Genomic DNA, 18,350 nt, shown 5'->3' on the forward strand with positions numbered 1-18,350 from the left:
GCTCAGTTTGAGACACTGTGATAAGATCTTCCCTAGCATGAGTAGTTCTTCGCCGAATCTACCACCGGATAAATTCTTTTCAAATAAAACAGAAAATAAACATTTACCTCAGAATTACGACGGGAGCCTAAGTTTTAGTAAGAGAATAAAACATTTTAACAATAAAAACGCTAGGAGCATATGGCAGTAATGCATAATGTAATAACAATGCACACAAGGGGTCAATTTAAGTAAAATGACACGGTTTGTCTCGATTTAACATTAAATATGAATGAGCGCAAAAATGGCTATTACCTCTTTAAAATTCAAAAGAAAATCTTTTATCTATTTGCTTCAATTTGATAGAATATCTATAAAGCAGTAACTTTGCTTCATTTCGTATTTCACTGTAGGTCTGTCATTTTAGGTATCTAATACGCCTTAGCGACATCAGTAGACATGAAATTGTTTTTTTGGATACTCTTGTGTTTTTCTATTAATTTTGCCGAAATAATGTATCCAGCTGAGCTTTTAATGCTTTCTGATGTTATCCATAACGTAAAAAAAACAAATGTACTAAGTTCAATACTGTGTTGGCAACTAAGTAAGATGTACACCTTTTGACATTGTTTTTAACTGTTATTAAAAAATATATATTAATTAAATTGCTATTATACTCTGTAATTATTTGTAAAGATTTAAATGAAATAGCGTAAAGAGAGGTTCTGGGTGAAGCTTTTGACACATTAGCTTAATGTTTGCAGGTGCAAAAATTAAACTGTACTCAATGCTAAAGAGAAATGGTAGTGAAGGTATTTTTATACAATCAATGGATGATATAATGGATTATGATAAGTTAAAATTTGAGCACCAAGAACATAAGATTTTATTATTGGTGGATTTGAGATGCCTGAATCAGAGTAAGAATATGGCAAAGGTACTTAATAAGTAATACAAAATAAATATTGGAATTCATTTATGATAGCACTGTTTAAATCATGACGATTTCTACAGATAACTGATCTTCTACAATCCGGTGCACCATTTCGATGGATCTTTATTAGTAACACTGAAACCGAAAACCTCATTCCACCAGAAAACACAATAATGAGAATGAACATTTTACCGAATACCGAGGCTTTATTTATTCAAAGAACAGATAATAAATGCTACGAAATAAGCATGGGTATTTAAACAAAAAAATTATAATCATATGTATTCAGAACTTTTAATCTAGTAACTAAAGTTATCTTTTTTATGACTTCAGTTTACAAAATCGGAACCGAGACTGCATGGAAAACAGAAAAGTACGCTTATTGGAATATGAGTGGAGGTTTTCAGAAAAATACCAACATTAATGAAGTTACAGCTATAAGGAGACGTGATTTGGAAGGATACGAGATAAAAATTTGTTACGTTTTGACGGACAACGATAGTATTCATCATTTGAGTGATGAAGTGTATGTAAGACGACAATTTAATAGACTTAAACTAGGATATTGTGTTAATATAGTTGCTTGCCTTGCCATATACGAATTTAATTGCCGTAGATTCATTTTGAAGGAATTTACGTGCCACATAATTAGAACTTCTTTGAATTATTCTAATATAAACTTTAAAAAAACTTTAACGGACTAAATCGCTGATAAAAGTTTTCTTAATTTTATTTCCTTTTCTTATTTTTTTCTTTTGTTTTCTTAATTTTATTTCTTACAAAAGCCTACGATTTTAATTTAAGGAATGATCATATTGATACGATAACTAAGGTAAATTTTCCAAGCACCAACCATCTGTTAGACTTTCTGAATGCTGAACGAAAATATGTTTTTGTTAATACTTGGGGCTATCGAATTAACGGCACTTGGAATGGACTAACTGGATTTTTGGTAAACGGCGATGTTGAAATTGGAGGTATGAAAATTAAAATAGAAAAAAAAAAGGTTTTAGATTCCCCTTAAAATAATATTGGCAATAAACACAGATTCTTCAACTAAATAATACATGGAATGAAAGTATAAGAGAGAATAGCAATTAAAAAAACTTAGTAATAATAATACCATGACATCTATTGCGTAGTAAACATTACAAACCAAACTGTGAAATTAAAAAAAAACTATGAATAGTATTTTGATTTCAGGGTCACCGATGTTTTTCACTGCAGAACGTACAGCAGTCGTAGATTTCATTTCGAGTCCTACACCAACTCGCTCGAAATTTGTATTTCAACAACCAAAGTTGTCGTATGAAAATAATTTGTTTTTACTTTCATTTCGTACAGCCGTCTGGTATAGCACTCTAGCGTTAATCTCCTTAATATTCACAATGTTGCTGGCCGTTACAGCTTGGGAATGGAAGAAGATGTCCCAAATCAAAACGGTAAATTACATATTACTTTATTTTTGGGTTTTACCAAAACAAAATTTTAATGAAATCTTTTCTTCAGAGGAATTTAGATGCTGGCGTACTTAGGCCGAGCGTTACAGATGTTACCATGCTAGTTTTTGGTGCTACTTGCCAACAAGGAAGTACCGTTGAATTAAAAGGTAATCATAAAACAAAAGAAAAACACTGATAACGCACACTAATCAATTTTTTATATCTAGTCCACTTACATAATTTTGGAAAAGAAATGCAACCCAACCTTTTTCTCTTTACTTTTTATAGGTTCGCTCGGTCGTGTTGTAATGTTAATTCTTTTCCTGACCCTTATGTTCCTGTACACTTCATATTCAGCAAATATCGTTGCATTACTTCAGTCCAGTTCATCCCAAATTAAAACACTGGAAGACCTTCTGCATTCCCGATTGAAATTCGGTGTACACGACACAGTTTTCAATAGATATTACTTTTCAGTAAGTAGTTTTTATTTATTGTAATTTTTGTTCTTTTAATGACCATTGAAATGTTCGATTAAATACATTTAAAAAAATAATCAATTGGTACTCCCTAATTAGAATATGAATACTATTCTTGTAGACTGCAGATGAACCTGTTAGGAAAGCAATATATGAAAAGAAAATTGCACCCCCAGGTGTTGCACCTCAGTTTATGTCTATGGAAGAAGGTGTTAAGAAGATGCGTAAGGTAAAATAAATCTGCTTCCTATGTAGCTATTAGTAATAAGTTAGTTATTAAAATGTTAGAAATATGCCATGGACTTAAACGGCGATTTGAAAGAAATGGAAAACCCGTCCATTTCAAAGATTTGTTCCCAATGTATAGTGTATTTTCCGAAACAGTAATAAATTCATAAATGTGCCTTCATCGCTAACTGAGTTGAGTCTGGAAAACACTAAATAGCCAAAATAAAACACAGTACATCAGGTTCGTACTCAGATTTCCAGCAAAAACCCAAAATATCAACTGCAGTCACTTCGGTCTTTAGTATAGCTCAAAATAGACCCTACCACTAGTACCAATAGTGTACTAAATCTATTCTATGTGCCACTGAAAGACGTTCTAATTTTTATACGAAAGATGTGTTTAAACAGGATATACCATTACAGAGCAATAGGTCACATCCTTACGGATCCATCAGATCCAATAACCTTTGCATTAGACGCCTTCAGCTCTAACACTAGGAGCAGGCTTAGGGACCTCGGTAACCGTACTCGTCGAACTCGACAAAGAGTTCGCCGTGCAACCTAACCCATGAATCAGCTCGCTGAGTTTCTCGCCGGATCTTCTCAGCGGGTCGCGATTCCGATCCGGTAGTAGATTCATTCGCGAAGCAGCTACTCTTGAGCTGTTAGGTCTCCTTCGGAGGCGCTCGGGTAGCTGTTAGCAAATCCCACCCCTCCTGGCTGAGCCTTTGCTCGCCCACCTGTCCTGGTGAAACTGGAAAGGCCTCCGGGCCACCAGTAATCTTTCAAGGTATTCTCAAAACTAAAGCAACCTGCACCGAAAAATTACATTTGCCTACAGTTTATAATAACAACGTCCGACAAATATTTGACAACGATTACATAAAAGCTAATTCTCATTTCGATTCCCTTAAATCCTGTATATCTAGTAAATTTTGAAAGATTTATTAATAATTAAAAAACATCTGTCATTATAGTATCGGAAAACACACAAGTTGCAAAGTTAAAGATGCCGTAGTTATTAGGAGGATGTGGAAGACAAATAGTACATAGATGAAGAGTAGGATAGATGTTCAACTAAGACTTTAAGCCAATAGTTTCAACATTGCTTCAACAGTACAGGTCAAGTTATTCTGCCGCTTCATTAAACTTATACATAACAACTAGCGACCCGAACTCGCTTCGCTTCGGAAACTGTAATTTATTATTGATTTCTCCAGTATTTAATGGATGTTATTACCATTGACATATAAACCTTCCTCTTCAATCACTTTATCTATTAAAAAAAACCGCATCAAAATCCGTTGCGTAGTTTTAAAGATTTAAGCATACATAGGGACAGATATAGGGACAGAGAAAGCGACTTTGTTTATACTATGTAGTGATGGATGAGGCGTGAGCTCGTTCTGCCACCAAAATTAAAGGACGAATAAGTTAAAGAATATTCATGTAAATAATAGGAACGCGCACTTCTGTAGTTCGTACCTATTCTACATTTACATATATTTTATACTGTACAGAGGAAATTAACACGTTCGCTGCGGCAAGTAAAATCTTAAACCTTTGTCTGGTGCGGCGGCGGGCCAAATTGTGCCCTCAATGATTTTTCCGCCAGTGCGTGGTAGGTCCTTTTCGACACGTCAGCACAAGGTTAGATTAAATTGCTATAACTTTGCGAAACATAATGTAGGTGAACAGTTTTTGGACTGTTGGAAAAACCTTGAACCCAACTTCTTTAGATTTGATTCGCCCCGGGATCTGCCGAACAGAAAATGAGAAATAAACCAGGGAAAGTGGCGGGTCGATATCAACCAGAACCGCACTAGAAAGTATTTTTAGTAGTGATGGGAAAGACAAAAATAAGGGGATATCGAAAATAAAACAGAATTAAAGTAAATAAATAAAAATTGTTTATTTAATTATTTATTAATGGCTGTCTTTAAAACATTTCGCACAAAGATTTTGCTTGCACATTCTGCAGTATGTTTTATTTTTTTTTACTTTCCTTTTCACCTCGGAACTCTTCATGGTTTCCCGCAGTTTTTCATTTTCTTGAAGGAAAATATCTCCTGACTGCTGTCACTATCACTATCTGCACCGAAAATTAATTTATTTTCCAAAATATTTATCTTTCTTTTGTTGCCTGACATCGTGCCTTTAATTTTAAGGAATAAAAAAAACGTGACGTACGTCAGTTCCGATAGCTTGCCCAACACTAACTGGCGAGGCGGGCGCTCTGTGCGGTATCGGGCCGCCAACAGCCTGTTGGGACGGCGGGCCACAATAGGCCTCCTCCCGCACCGAGTTGATATTTTTTACCGTCAGTGCGTGATAGGCCGATAAAGGCCTGCCGTGATGTTTTTATAGGGAACACCTATACTTTTGACCACAATCTCAAATATATATTTGTCTTTGTCGTACCTTTACAAACACCTGAGATAATCGTTCCGCACCAGCGAGAGGGACATAGTTTTCTTCGTCCGCACCAGGTGAAATTCCGCGGCAGGCTGATTTGGGCCTGTTCCGCAGTGAACGTGTTAAAGGGGTAAAATATTTATTTTAAAGGGTCTGTTCGCATTCCATATGGAAACAGGAGTTGGATATAAATTCGTTGGAAAATATTTCAAAGAAAGCGAAAAATGTGGTTTGAAGGAAATACAATACTTACAAGTCATAGATCCGTGGTTAGCTGTCCGCAAGAACACACCGTACAAGGAAATGTTCAAAATTGGGTAATTTGTCGAATTTAAATTTACTGTCTACTACCTGTCTATAATGGAACTAAACGGATATTTTTTGAATTTAAATGAGCTTTAATGATCCAGGATATTTTTTTAGAATGAAACGCATCCAAGAGCACGGTCTGCAGAACCGCGAAAACAGATTACTTTACGAAAAACGACCTAAGTGCTCGGGCAGAGAATCCAATTTTGTTTCCGTGAGCATGGTGGATTGTTACCCAGCGTTACTTGTTCTTTCATATGGAATTATCATAGCCATAGCGCTTGTTATAATGGAAAACTTATGGCAATATCGACATCTTATCAAAGGAAAGTTAGAATTTTCCTCTTCTGTGAATACTATTGAGAATTTAAATCAATTTGAAAAACACCCATCGCATAATTGGAAGAAATTTTATATAATAAACACTGCAAAAATAAAAAAAATAAACCCGAGCACTAATTAAATTCAACAACCTCGATTTTAACCACTCCTATGATTATTACAAAGCAAATTGCACAACACAAGCCATAATCACTTTGAATTAGTAATTGTACTAGGAATAAAAGTAGATACATCGTCAGTCATATAGCCAATGATAATCACTGCTTTTTCTGGAGTCATCATGAACATTTTGGCTATAGTTCTAAACATTTTTCTATTCGATTTCATTATTCCGAATCTACCAAACATGCTGATATTAATCTAATCAAAGATGTTATTGAATCTTACGATAGGCCCACATCGGTTTATGCAAAACTTTGCTGGGAAACTTGTAAGTAAATTTATGCTTTTTTTAATACTTAGTTGGGTGGACGAGCTCACAGCCCACCTGGTGTTAAGTGGTTACTGGAGCCCATAGACATCCACAACGTAAATGCGCCACCCACCTTGAGATACAAGTTCTAAAGTCTCAAGTATAGTAACGACGGCTGCCCCACCCTTCAAACCGAAACGCATTACTGCTTCACGGCAGAAATAGGCAGGGTGGTGGTACCCACCCGCGCGGACTCACAAGAGGTCCTACCACCAGTAATTACGCAAATTATAATTTTGCGGGTTTCATTTTTATTACACGATGTTATTCCTTCACCGTGGAAGTCAATCGTGAACATTTGTTGAGTACGTATTTCATTAGAAAAATTGGTACCCGCCTGCGGGATTCGAACACCGGTGCATCGCTTCAACATGAATACACCGGACGTCTTATCCGTTAGGCCACGACGACTAAAACGTAAAATCTACAACGTAAAATGCACCACCCACCTTGAGATATAAGTCCTAAGGTCTCAGTACAGTTAAAAGGGCTGCGCCACCCTTTACACCGAAATGCATTACTGCTTCAGGGCAGAAATAGGCAGGGTAGTGGTACCTACCCGTGAAGATGCTAAATTAAATACAATTTTACAATTAAAATCTTACCTACTGTAAAATGTTTTTTCAGCATGGCTAATATTAATGGCAAATGAAATTTTTAAAATTAAAAATCCCGTATCTATAACGTTTGGAAAAATCGGTAACGTTGAAGAAGTCACACCCAGCAACCACATATTGTTTCTCGTTGATACTACCTGTAATAACAGTCACATTGTCCTACAAGAGGTATTTATTATTCCATGATGTACATATTTTATAATAATTCATTTTACGAGGAAAACGACTAACTACCTACTTAACTTCAACTTCCTTTATAGGCTGATGCGCATCAACAATTTAGAAGATCGTACAGATGGTTAGTACTTGAAACACAAGGAAGCGGATATAATTCTAAATTGCTTGAAATAGAACCTCTGAATATTTTAATTAACTCCGATGTTTTATTAGCCACTAAAATAGAAAATGTCACGTATGTGTTAAAAAAAGTAAGTATATCTAAATTAAATAATTGTAAACAATATTCACGAGTACTTAAGAAATCTAATAAATTTTACTAATATTGCAGTTTACAAAATTTCGACCCAGTCTGAGTGGATCACAGAAGATTATGGCAACTGGACAGCCGAGCATGGATTAATCATGTCAAATATTATAAGTTCTGATGCTTCAAGACGAAGAAACATTAGAGGCCATCCTGTTACAACTTCTATCATAGTAACTGAGAATAGAACGAAATCGGAACTTGATGATTTAAAGTGAGTTGTTAATATAAATGAGCAGGTGGTCGGAATGACCCTTCTGGTAAATCATTATGGGAGCCATAGATATCATGACCACTCTATCAAGAGTAAAGCAATTGAGAAGAAGAACCACTAACAGTATCAATATTACGAATACTACTAGTAATCTTTCATCCAGACACATTTATTTTTTAGGAATTTATTGTCTGACAGTCTCGCAAAAATTTGTTTTCGTCACACCAAAAATCTTTGTCAATTTATGAACGCGTCGCATAAAATAGTTTTTGCTTCTATGTGGGGTTATAAAACAAACGGAACTTGGAATGGCATGATGGGTGATCTAGCTAAAGGAACAGTCGATTTTGGAGGTATCTATCTAAATTTAAATTGAAGTCAAACGCTTAAATTTAGAATTATTTGTAAAACGGTTTTATTAGCTTGGCAATTGTTTTTTTTCTGTATGTGACGAAATCTCGCAAATTTATATTCAAGGACTTCAAGAAGTCTAATTAAATTAAAAATTTACACACGCACGAAGAACTCATGACATCACAGCATAAAAAGAGATGAAATAAATTGATGGTTTTGTTAAGCGTGTTTTCTTCTTATTCTTTTCTTTTTCTCCACCTTGTCCCACTATGTGGGTCGGCACAGCTAATTTTTCTCTTCCATTCTTATATCAGCCTTCATATCAACACTCACTTCTCTCTCTCTCATATCGTCATTCACACACTACATCCAAGTCTTTTTCGGTCGACCTCTTGCCCTTCTACCTTGCACTACCATTTCCATACATCTCCTAGTCACATGCATCTTATCTCTACGCATCACATGTCCATACCACGCTAACCGTCCGCTCTTAAATTATAAGCGTGTTTTCGTTTATAAGCAACTGATTATGTCAAAAATCATTTTGGTAATAAGAGTAGCTAGCAGTCCAAATTTTTTTAAGTAAGCCTAAAGCTAGTATAATGTCCTTCATTTAAGAGTATTATTATTAAACGTACTAATAAAAGTTAATCGATGCAATTTGAATATTGAAGGATCGCTATTTCGTTCCTTATTATCTGATTTAATTATTAAAATGTTCACAGGCACAATAGCATTCCTCACTAGTCAGCGATTGCAAGTCGTGGATTATTTATCGTCCCCTGTACCAATAAACGCGAAATTCGTCTTCAGGGAACCTCCGCTATCTTACCAGAACAATTTGTTTCTCTTGCCTTACAAAGCAAATGTGTGGTACTCCACAGCTGCATTTGTTGTTTTACTAGTAATCATTCTCTATATTAACGCCAAATGGGAAATTAAAAAGGCCGAGTATGAGCAAGCTGTGAGTACCTAGTTCCTTTTACTTAATACAGATAAATTGTCAGCTAACTAATCGCTCCTAAACAAAACTTACTTATGTTAAGGGAATCAATAAAACAGCTTTACAACCCAGCGTGAGTGATGTAACAATCTTAGTGATCAGCGCTATTTCTCAACAAGGTAGCTCTAATGAATTGAAAGGTTAGTCATAACAATTATTTAAGCTTCATTATTTTTTCGACAAAATTACATTTTTATAATGTTTACAGGTACACTAGGACGAGCTGTTCTTTTTTACTATTTCTTACTTTCTTATTCCTTTATATATCGTACTCAGCAAACATAGTAGCATTATTACAATCAAACTCCAAACAAATACGCACGTTACAAGACCTACTAAATTCTAAACTAGAACTTGGCGTTGAAGACATAGTATACAACAGATATTACTTTTCTGTAATAGTTATTTTAATACATACAGTTATTCAAGTTATTTGTAATATTCAAGAGTTTAAACATCCGATGGGAAACCCTTATTTCAGACCGCCACTGAACCAATTAGAAAGGCTATTTATGAAACCAAAGTGGCGCCAAAGGGATCGAAAGCTAACTTTATGAGTATCGAGGAAGGAGTAAGAAAATTACAAAAGGTGATTAATATTTTTATTTCATTAAAATCAGACTGTTTTGTTTTTCATGTAGGCCTTTTACTTTCAAATCGACATATGTATAGCTTCATAAAAAACCATAATGAATTGAAAGAATAGCTTTAAGATTAAAATAAATACTGTTTTAGAGCCCATTTGCTTTAACATGAATATCGGAACTGGATACAAAATCATAGAACGATATTTGAAGAACATGAAAAATGTGGATTACAAGAAATCAATTACATTGAATCCAGCATACCGTGGATGTCTTGCCGAAAAAATTCGCCATTTAGGGAGATCTACAAACTAGGGTACGTTTTTTAAAAATTATTCAATCTCAAATAAAGTTTATATATTTGTACTTCATGTATTAGTTATGAAGTATTCAATACGTAATCAAAGCGTTCAAACTATTATAAGTACTAGTACTAATATTTACTAAGTAAGTAAGTACTAGTATTTGAAGTTCAAGGCTAAGATTAGATAAGTAAATATTTGATTTTCATGGAAATTGGTACGTCGTCTTACTATACTTACGTGCCTTTAGTTAATATAACAGCTTCTACTTTCCAGTTTATTTAAACTCCAAGAACATGGTATTACTGATCGCGAGAATCGTTTATTGTTTGCCAGAAAACCAGTTTGCATCGTCCGAGGTGGTAACGTAGGGTCAGTCAACATGGTTGATGTTTATCCCGTGATTTTGATGTTTTTATATGGACTGTTCCTGGCCTTCTTAATACTGCTCGTCGAAATTGTGGTTCACCGAAAACTCAGTAAAGTAATCGTCGTTTAAGTAGTGTATTTTATTGTATTAAAATACTATTTTTGGCTGCAAATACTATAACAAATAAAAAACATTATAATTATTTTTTAGTGTATTAAAATAAAAAAATCGTGTATTTTTCATTATTTTAAGAAGTAAATTTAACCAAAGTTTATCAAGAGACAGCCTTAGACCGAGCAGTGAAAATTCTCAATAATAGGTGTGGTTAATAGATTCTCAATAATGCAATACTCAAAAATCTCACTTTTCGACTATTTATTGTGCCTAGTACTAGAGGGCATGGCATATTAATCAAAGTATTCAAATCCGTCTGTTAGCAGGCAGAGAGTTTAAAATCTGCGTTAAAGCCAAAGGTGTACATTTCGAATAAATTGTTTTTAATTATTGGTTGCACTTCGAGAATACATTACGTTGTATTCATAATTAAAAAATATAATAATGCTTGAGTTGTAACAGAACTTATAAGATTATATTAGACATAGATCGAAAAATATACTAGGTAATGTTAGTATTATACTAGGTAGGTAACGTAGATCTATAGGCATACCAACGTGGCGGTGGATGTTTTATGAAACTCTTATAGGTTAATACTACTTTCCTACCTATAACTGCGACATAGCAATCACGGTTAACCAGAGGATAGAATAGCCGCTAGAATATAATTGGACTTCAACCTCATGGAGGACGGCGACGGCTCACGTTGTGGCTGCAACGAGCTTTATATACATTTTGCAAACAGGTCAACATGTGCTGTTTATTTAGATGTAGATGTGGAATGTAGCATGTAACACTAAATTTTTTGCACATTAAAAAAATAACCACCTGTACTACTTTCGTAACAATAAAGTATGGAAACCTAAAATCAACCCCATTGTTTTATTTGCCGTTATTTCAATGGTTAATAATTCGCAATAATTTAAGAGATTTAACTTACTCGCTAATTTATTGTACACATAGTCTGGTCATAAAGCTTGGAACAATAAATAAAAACATTTACATTTAAATTTAGCACCTTTAGCAATTTAGCACCATTCTCATACGAATATTCATTGAGTTTCTCATTATCGTGCCAATCTATACTAAAATAAATTCTTGTGAAACTAAGATGGGGCGGGCTAAGAATGTTTGGAGAGATATACGACAAAGGGAAGATCTTCCACCGAGCGGGTGATATTTGCTCGGTAGACCGACGGTCCAGATATTGTTGTTCGGAACTTGCATATTATATTCAAGCTTATCTTGAAAATGTCGTAAGCGAGATTCAGGCATCTGTCAATTAGGTATCTTGCGTTGTATGATGGCTACCCGCCACATCACACCCCTCCGAGACCGGAGGTCGTGTCATTTTAGTTATCGTTGTCCGTGCTGAGATTAGCTTGCAAGTGCCAGTGCTGCTCGAAGTTTGCAGTGGGTCGAAACTGAGCTTGAATGCTGCGTGATTGTCGCCAGTGCTGCTCGAAGTCTGCGGTGAGTCGAGACTGAGCTTGAATGCTGCGCGTGTATCGTGAGTAGTCCATGTGTGCAGAGCTGTCACGCCGGAGATGTGTAACCCCAAGCGTTGATGATCCGGTCGTGGGCTGCGATGAACTGTAGTGTCGTGATGAGGCAGTGAAGTTGCGTGCCGTAGGGCCAGGAAGCGCGTTGAGTCGGCTGCGATGGTCCTGTTGAGGCTTCGATGCTGGCTTGCTGTGGACGACTGTCAATGACTTGCTTTTTATCTGCGAGAATGCGGGAATTGTGGTAGCCGAAGTTCTTGATGCGCTGATGATGAAGTGTGAAGGCTGCAATTGTTCCGTCGCAGGTCACCAGTTGAAAGAGATATACGACAAAGGCAAGATCTTTCACCGAGCGGTTGATATTTGCTAGGTAGACCGACGGTCTAGATGTTGTTGTTCGGAACTTGCATATATGCAAGCTTATCTTGAAAATGTCGTAAACGAGATTCACGCATCTGTCAATTATCTTGCGTTGTATGATGGCTACCCGCCACAAATGCAATGAATTTGTTGTGATATTATTACATAAAGTCATCGATATATATGCATATAGTAAATAAGAAATCATATCCATTTTTTTAAACTCTCCATTCGTTTGGTACTTTTCAAATGTTTATGTATCTACTGAGATTTTGATAGGTATTAAAACAGAACGAAGTAAAGCAATAAAATTCTGTCTGATAGCAAAATATTTTATCTACGGAAATGAATAAACATACTACTTACTAACTTATACAAGGCGCACTGGTTATTATTATTTATCATTAATTTGAAAGTAGAGTGGTAAAATCAACACTACTTCTAGGATTGTACGCAACGGATCTTCAGTTCTCTTTGTGTTTACATTAAATCAATAGAATTCGGAGGAGTTGTTTGCGATGCTCCTGTCTAACCGTTTATATCATCTTACCACTGACCACTGGAACATTTATCTTAACTACCTAAAACCATTGTATAAATACAGTGTGCGTTTACAGAGATTTTTTGCCATGTTTTTTTGCCTACCTTTTCTAGTAACCTTGAGGGTATTCTAGATTCACCGAGCTAGTCTAGTAGGTGAGCTCACGGGGCTCAAACCGGGGTTGTTACTAACACTGGCCCTAGCAGGAGCAGTACTTCGCAGAATCTACCACCGAATCGGAAACGCGACCCACTGAGAAGATCCGACAAGAAACTCAGTGGACTGTGTCTATGGGTTAATTTACTCGTCGAGCCCTTCGTCGCAAGCGTTGGGTTCGACAAGGACGGTGACCGGTGCTTGTGGTACCTAAAAGCACCGTTAATAGGACGTGCTTAGGGCGACGGCGATATGAGATGCCATGTACGATTCCGCTTAACTATTCATTTCCCTCCAAGGTATTTTCGGAGCGCTTTCAACAAGCTCAAAAGCCAAAGTTAGAGAGCGGTCATTCTGTGCCCCGCCATTCATGACGTCCATGAGCGACAATGATGATCTCTTACCATCAGTTGAATCCTATCCTGGTCTGTCAATAAAGGCAGCAAAATAAAAAAGCGAAGGAAGGTCATAAAAAATGTCTGGAAGATTACGCAGAAATGCTTATTGTGATGTGATCATGATTAGCAATGATGAATTTTGCCATGCATATTGAACGTGTTGAATGGTTTCCATATTTTAAAATGCTTCAATGCTAACTGATATTCACTGATCACCATCATCATCAACCCACAGTCGTCCGCTGCTGGACGTAAGCCTCTACCAATCCACACCACTGAGCTCAGTCTTCGGCTCTCCTGAACGACTTCTTGCCCGCCACCTTTCGGGGTCATCGCACCACCTAGCTAGGGCTAGGCGTCCGTTACGTTTTCCGCTGCGCGGTCTCCACTCGCGGACTCGTCTGCTCGAGCGATCGTCACTTCTACGGCATATATGGCCAGCCCACTGTCACTTCAGCTTGCTGAGTCTTTGAGCTATGTCGATAACTTTAGTTCTCTGTCGAATAGCCTCATTCCTGATTTTATCCTTCAGAGAAACTCCGAGCATGGCTTTTCCATGACTCGCTGAGCGAGTATAAACGTTTCATGTATTATGTAATGTTCTACTAAGTATGCACTAATAACTTATAATAATCTACCAAGTCTTACCGATTACTTTTCAATTAACCTGCATTTCTAAAGGCTTTCTCGTTGTTACCTAACGAACGAGCTCTGTAGCCAAACAGTCTGCGCTGTCCGTTAACTGTACAAACCGGTATTGAATGAGATACACACTGATTCAAGTGCTTATCACTGTTTCGCAGCAGAGACGTAATTACTGTAATTAGTATGTTAGTGTGAAACTACGCTAGGGCTCTTTCAATATAAATGCAAATCACTTAATAGAAAATATTCACCGAAGTTTTCATTGTTTTTTTTTTCATACAGGATAGAACCCATATTAATAGTAGGTAAATACAAACACACATAATGCAATTAATCATTTTTATTGTTTGTAATAGACGTTAGGTTTGCCATTTAAGTTGTTGATTACTTTAATTCGACGTAGGTCTGACGTTTGCTATACTTCTTTTGCTTAAATTGATGTATGTGGTCATGACTCATCTGATTTTAAGTGGTTACCGCAAATGATTTTAAATGGTCATAGATATAAATTCGTGGAAGTCGTTCAAGGACACGTTTCAGGTACATACTATGTCTTTAGACAACCACGTCCGGTGAAGCTGGCATATACATCACTACATAGTATAAAACAAAGTCGCTTTCTCTGTCCCTATATCCCTATGTATGCTTAAATCTATAAAACTACGCAACGGATTTTGATGCGATTTTTTTAATAGATACAATGATTGAAGAGGAATGTTTATAAGAACATAATAACATCCATTAAATAGTGGAGAAATCAATAATAAATTACAGTTTCCGAATCGAAGCAGGCCGCTAGTATATGTATATATCCACGGAATAACCCTATTCCGTATATATATCTCTGGAGGTACCCCATAGGTAGGCAAAAAAAAAAATTAGACAAATCGTCGAGCTATTGACGAACTGGATATTAATTCATAAAAAGTATTAAATTCAAAATGTCTTGAAAAACTTCGCATAAAGACAGCCTTATATACATACCACCATTCTGGCCAAATTTAGACCCAATCAATTAGGATTTTTCCAACTATTTGAAAAACTCGTGTAGTCCCACATAAAGTATTTGTTATATAAAGAGAAATATCCTTTAAAGTTCAAAACCAAATTACTCTATCACGAAAACATAAAATAATTGCAAAAACAAATGGCCAATATTCAATTTTCTGGCTTAATTACTACTAGATGATGACCTACTAGATGGTTTTTTTTGATAACGCCATCTTGTTGTATCTTTTAGCGGTTAGTTGCCCTCAATTAAGAAAATAGTATTATTATTCGCCAATAGATGTCGGGAAGAGTTGATTTTGAAAACACGAATAAAACAACATTTTCTGACAATAAATCGTAGCTAGGTCGATTTATCGCCCCCGTAATCCCCTGTATACTAAATTTATGAAAATCGTTGGAGCCGTTTCCGAGATTCAGATTATATATATATATATATTAATATACAAGAATTGCTCGTTTAAAGGTATAAGATAAGATAGAGGACAAAACATTAAAGGTAGGAAGTTCGATATCGATAATCTTTCTGTGATTGACAAAATATTAACAATTAACGCAAATAAATAGATAGCGTATTATCAAATGCGATTAAGCTACGAAGCAAAACACTCGTGTGCATACTATTTTACTTTTCGAGCATTCTTTGAAAGTTTATCTACGAAAAATGGATTTACGCATTACTGTTTATTTTTGTGTGCATTTTTGGGAAAGCCGTCGGTAAGTGCTGAACTAAATAAGACTAGATAAGACACTTATTGTGTTTGTATTTCTACTATAATCATTATTTGTTTCTTGAAATATGTCATTGCCGTGCTGTTATCGTAGTGCTTTAACTATCTCATAAATACAATCTCGGTGCATTATGGAATTATGGCATGTGTTATTTTGATATATGTCGATGAGACTACAATTAAAACTAAAGAGAAAGAATTAATCATTTTCTTTATTTTGCAATTAAAAACACAAATGAGCCGATTTCTATAACGTTATTATGTATTTAAGGTACTATTTGACAGAATTATTTGAGGTTTTATTTCGGTTCTCGACTCGGAAGTAGGAATTGGGTGAAATACGAATAGGTGACAATAATAGGGCGTATTGTAAGTACCTACATGGGGTGTAAACGAGTACCTACCACCGTCCTGTGTATTTCAACAACGACGTACCCAGCTTTAAGGGTGGACAGTCATGCCACAATGTACCTAACTAATTGAGACTTCAAATTCTACCTGGTAACTGAGTATCACTTACCACTAGGCTATAGATAAAAAATACCTATAGGTACATTTGGATTTTGCTTTGCCAATATTTACATATTTATTATTTTCTGCATATCCCTTGAGCCAGTCATTAATCAATTCTACTTCGGGAATATGTAGTTGCCTTCCATCTAAATATTTTGTATCCTTCAACAATATAGCGATGTTGTTTCAGGTCGATTCAGATGCTATGCGTGTAGTTTTTCATCAGTGGACTCAGATCAATCGTGCCTGACAATAGGAAACAACACGAACATCGTGGAGTGTCCATTCACATATTGCACAATTACGAGGCAAGAGTTCATAGTAAGTGAAAAATAACCTTTATTCATATCATTAACTACTCATTAGGACTATACTAGTGAATGTGGCTGGACACGGCGGAAAACTCTTTCGCGCTCTGGAGGAACCATTGGAGGAAGCGATGCAAAATCTTCTACACACAACTTGGCTTTGCTTGGCAATGTCGAGTCGTGGCAAGAGAAGTTGAAATTCCGCCACTGGCTTTGAGTATGACCAGCGAGCTATCCTGTAGAATGCATGTAGCGCCATCTAGCCGTGTTTCATATTTAACGCTAACCGAGAGGCCCTGTGGTAATGGCACTGACGGCCATCGGTCTGGCATCCGAGAGAAGTAGAGTGAAAGAAAGAAAGTCGCTCCGGGTCCTAGTTAAGTTCAATGTCATCCGAATTTCGAACGCGGGCTCTTGATCAAACGAGATTTAGTTGGTTCGACGCCAATAAGACCCACCTTCTACACTAAATTAGTAGGCAGGACTCCGGTAACTTCCTCCTCGTTTGTGTATGTTTCCTGAGTTAGCAAAAAGGCTCTGTATTTTTGAAGTTTTAAAAAGTTTCTCTTTTGTTATTAGGACCCAATAGGCGTGATCGCAAGCTTTACACGGGGCTGCGAAAGTTTCCCGGATTTTTTAAATCACGAAGTTACAGATCCAACATTCAGAACTTTTTATAGAGCATGCACAAATGATTTGTGCAACATTGGTAAATTATTACAATTTGCTTATTTTTTATTTATAATATTACAAAATAAATATAAAAAAAAAACATTTAGTAATGGTATACTTGAAGCATGCTGTAAGATTGTGTTTATTACTTACTCTAAGTACATATATGAAACGACCCACTTAATTTTAAATGGATATTGAAACCTATAGACACGACAGCGTGAATACCATTACTTATTTAAAAGAGAGTGATCCGAAGGCTCAATTGTGTTGAAAGCGGTGTTGGTGGTGGCGGCTATGTTAGCCTACAAAGTTCAGAAACAGCAAAGCGACGGTAATCGATATTGAGCTCAGAGGGCAGTGCCTATAGTGTAACAAGAAGATAGCAACTATGAATAATGGACTACATAGGTACAAGAGAAACAAATAATGAACTATATAACAATCTATCTATTCCACACGTACTGCTATTACTTCACGTCCTACACATCCAGTTCTCAGAATATTATGTCATCAAATTAGAACTAAAATGAACTATACATGTTTTAGGTGATGGAATTCAGTCTATAGTCGGCGGTAATTTGTCTCCGTATCCTGCATACACCGGCATTAATCTATTAGTACCTGGGACAGGAAGCGGAGTAAATATCAAAATGAATAGAGTGTTGTTCTTTTCTGTGATAATGATCCTAATCGGGTTACATGTTTAAATAAATAATGTTCATTTTATTTTCTTCAAATCAGAATATGTTTTTGTAATATCTCAATAAAATACAGAAATAACATTAGCTCTTGTCATTAATTACTCCCACAATATTACGTCCTAGAATATCTGCACCTCGTAGGTACTCAAGCTAACGTTGGTTGGTGTTGG

General features: G+C 36.0%; 2 protein-coding genes across 2 annotated transcripts; both read left to right on the top strand.

Annotated features, from left to right (window-relative positions):
* Positions 1 to 362: 362 nt before the first annotated feature.
* On the top strand, positions 363 to 11,514 carry LOC114253222 (uncharacterized). Its single transcript, XM_089734207.1, is given in 20 exon segments — positions 363 to 583; positions 744 to 916; positions 994 to 1,165; positions 1,247 to 1,439; positions 1,718 to 1,890; positions 2,117 to 2,355; positions 2,423 to 2,522; positions 2,644 to 2,831; positions 2,956 to 3,063; positions 5,628 to 5,794; positions 7,733 to 7,915; positions 8,096 to 8,268; positions 8,995 to 9,233; positions 9,316 to 9,412; positions 9,481 to 9,498; positions 9,501 to 9,667; positions 9,754 to 9,861; positions 10,010 to 10,064; positions 10,067 to 10,172; positions 10,435 to 11,514. Coding segments are annotated over 20 exon segments (3,027 nt in total). The 5' UTR covers positions 363 to 438; the 3' UTR covers positions 10,658 to 11,514.
* Positions 11,515 to 14,736: 3,222 nt separating this feature from the next.
* LOC114253220 (uncharacterized) lies at positions 14,737 to 18,261 on the top strand. The gene is made up of 5 exons (XM_028188014.2): positions 14,737 to 14,784; positions 15,903 to 15,969; positions 16,687 to 16,817; positions 17,384 to 17,513; positions 18,026 to 18,261. The coding sequence occupies exons 1-5, from the start codon at positions 14,737 to 14,739 to the stop codon at positions 18,184 to 18,186; spliced, it is 537 nt and encodes a 178-aa protein (XP_028043815.2). The 3' UTR covers positions 18,187 to 18,261.
* The last annotated feature ends 89 nt before the right edge of the window (positions 18,262 to 18,350 follow it).

The sequence above is a fragment of the Bombyx mandarina genome, chromosome 17 (assembly GCF_030267445.1).
Source record: "Bombyx mandarina strain Sakado chromosome 17, ASM3026744v2".
Classification (NCBI taxonomy): Eukaryota; Metazoa; Arthropoda; class Insecta; order Lepidoptera; family Bombycidae; genus Bombyx; species Bombyx mandarina.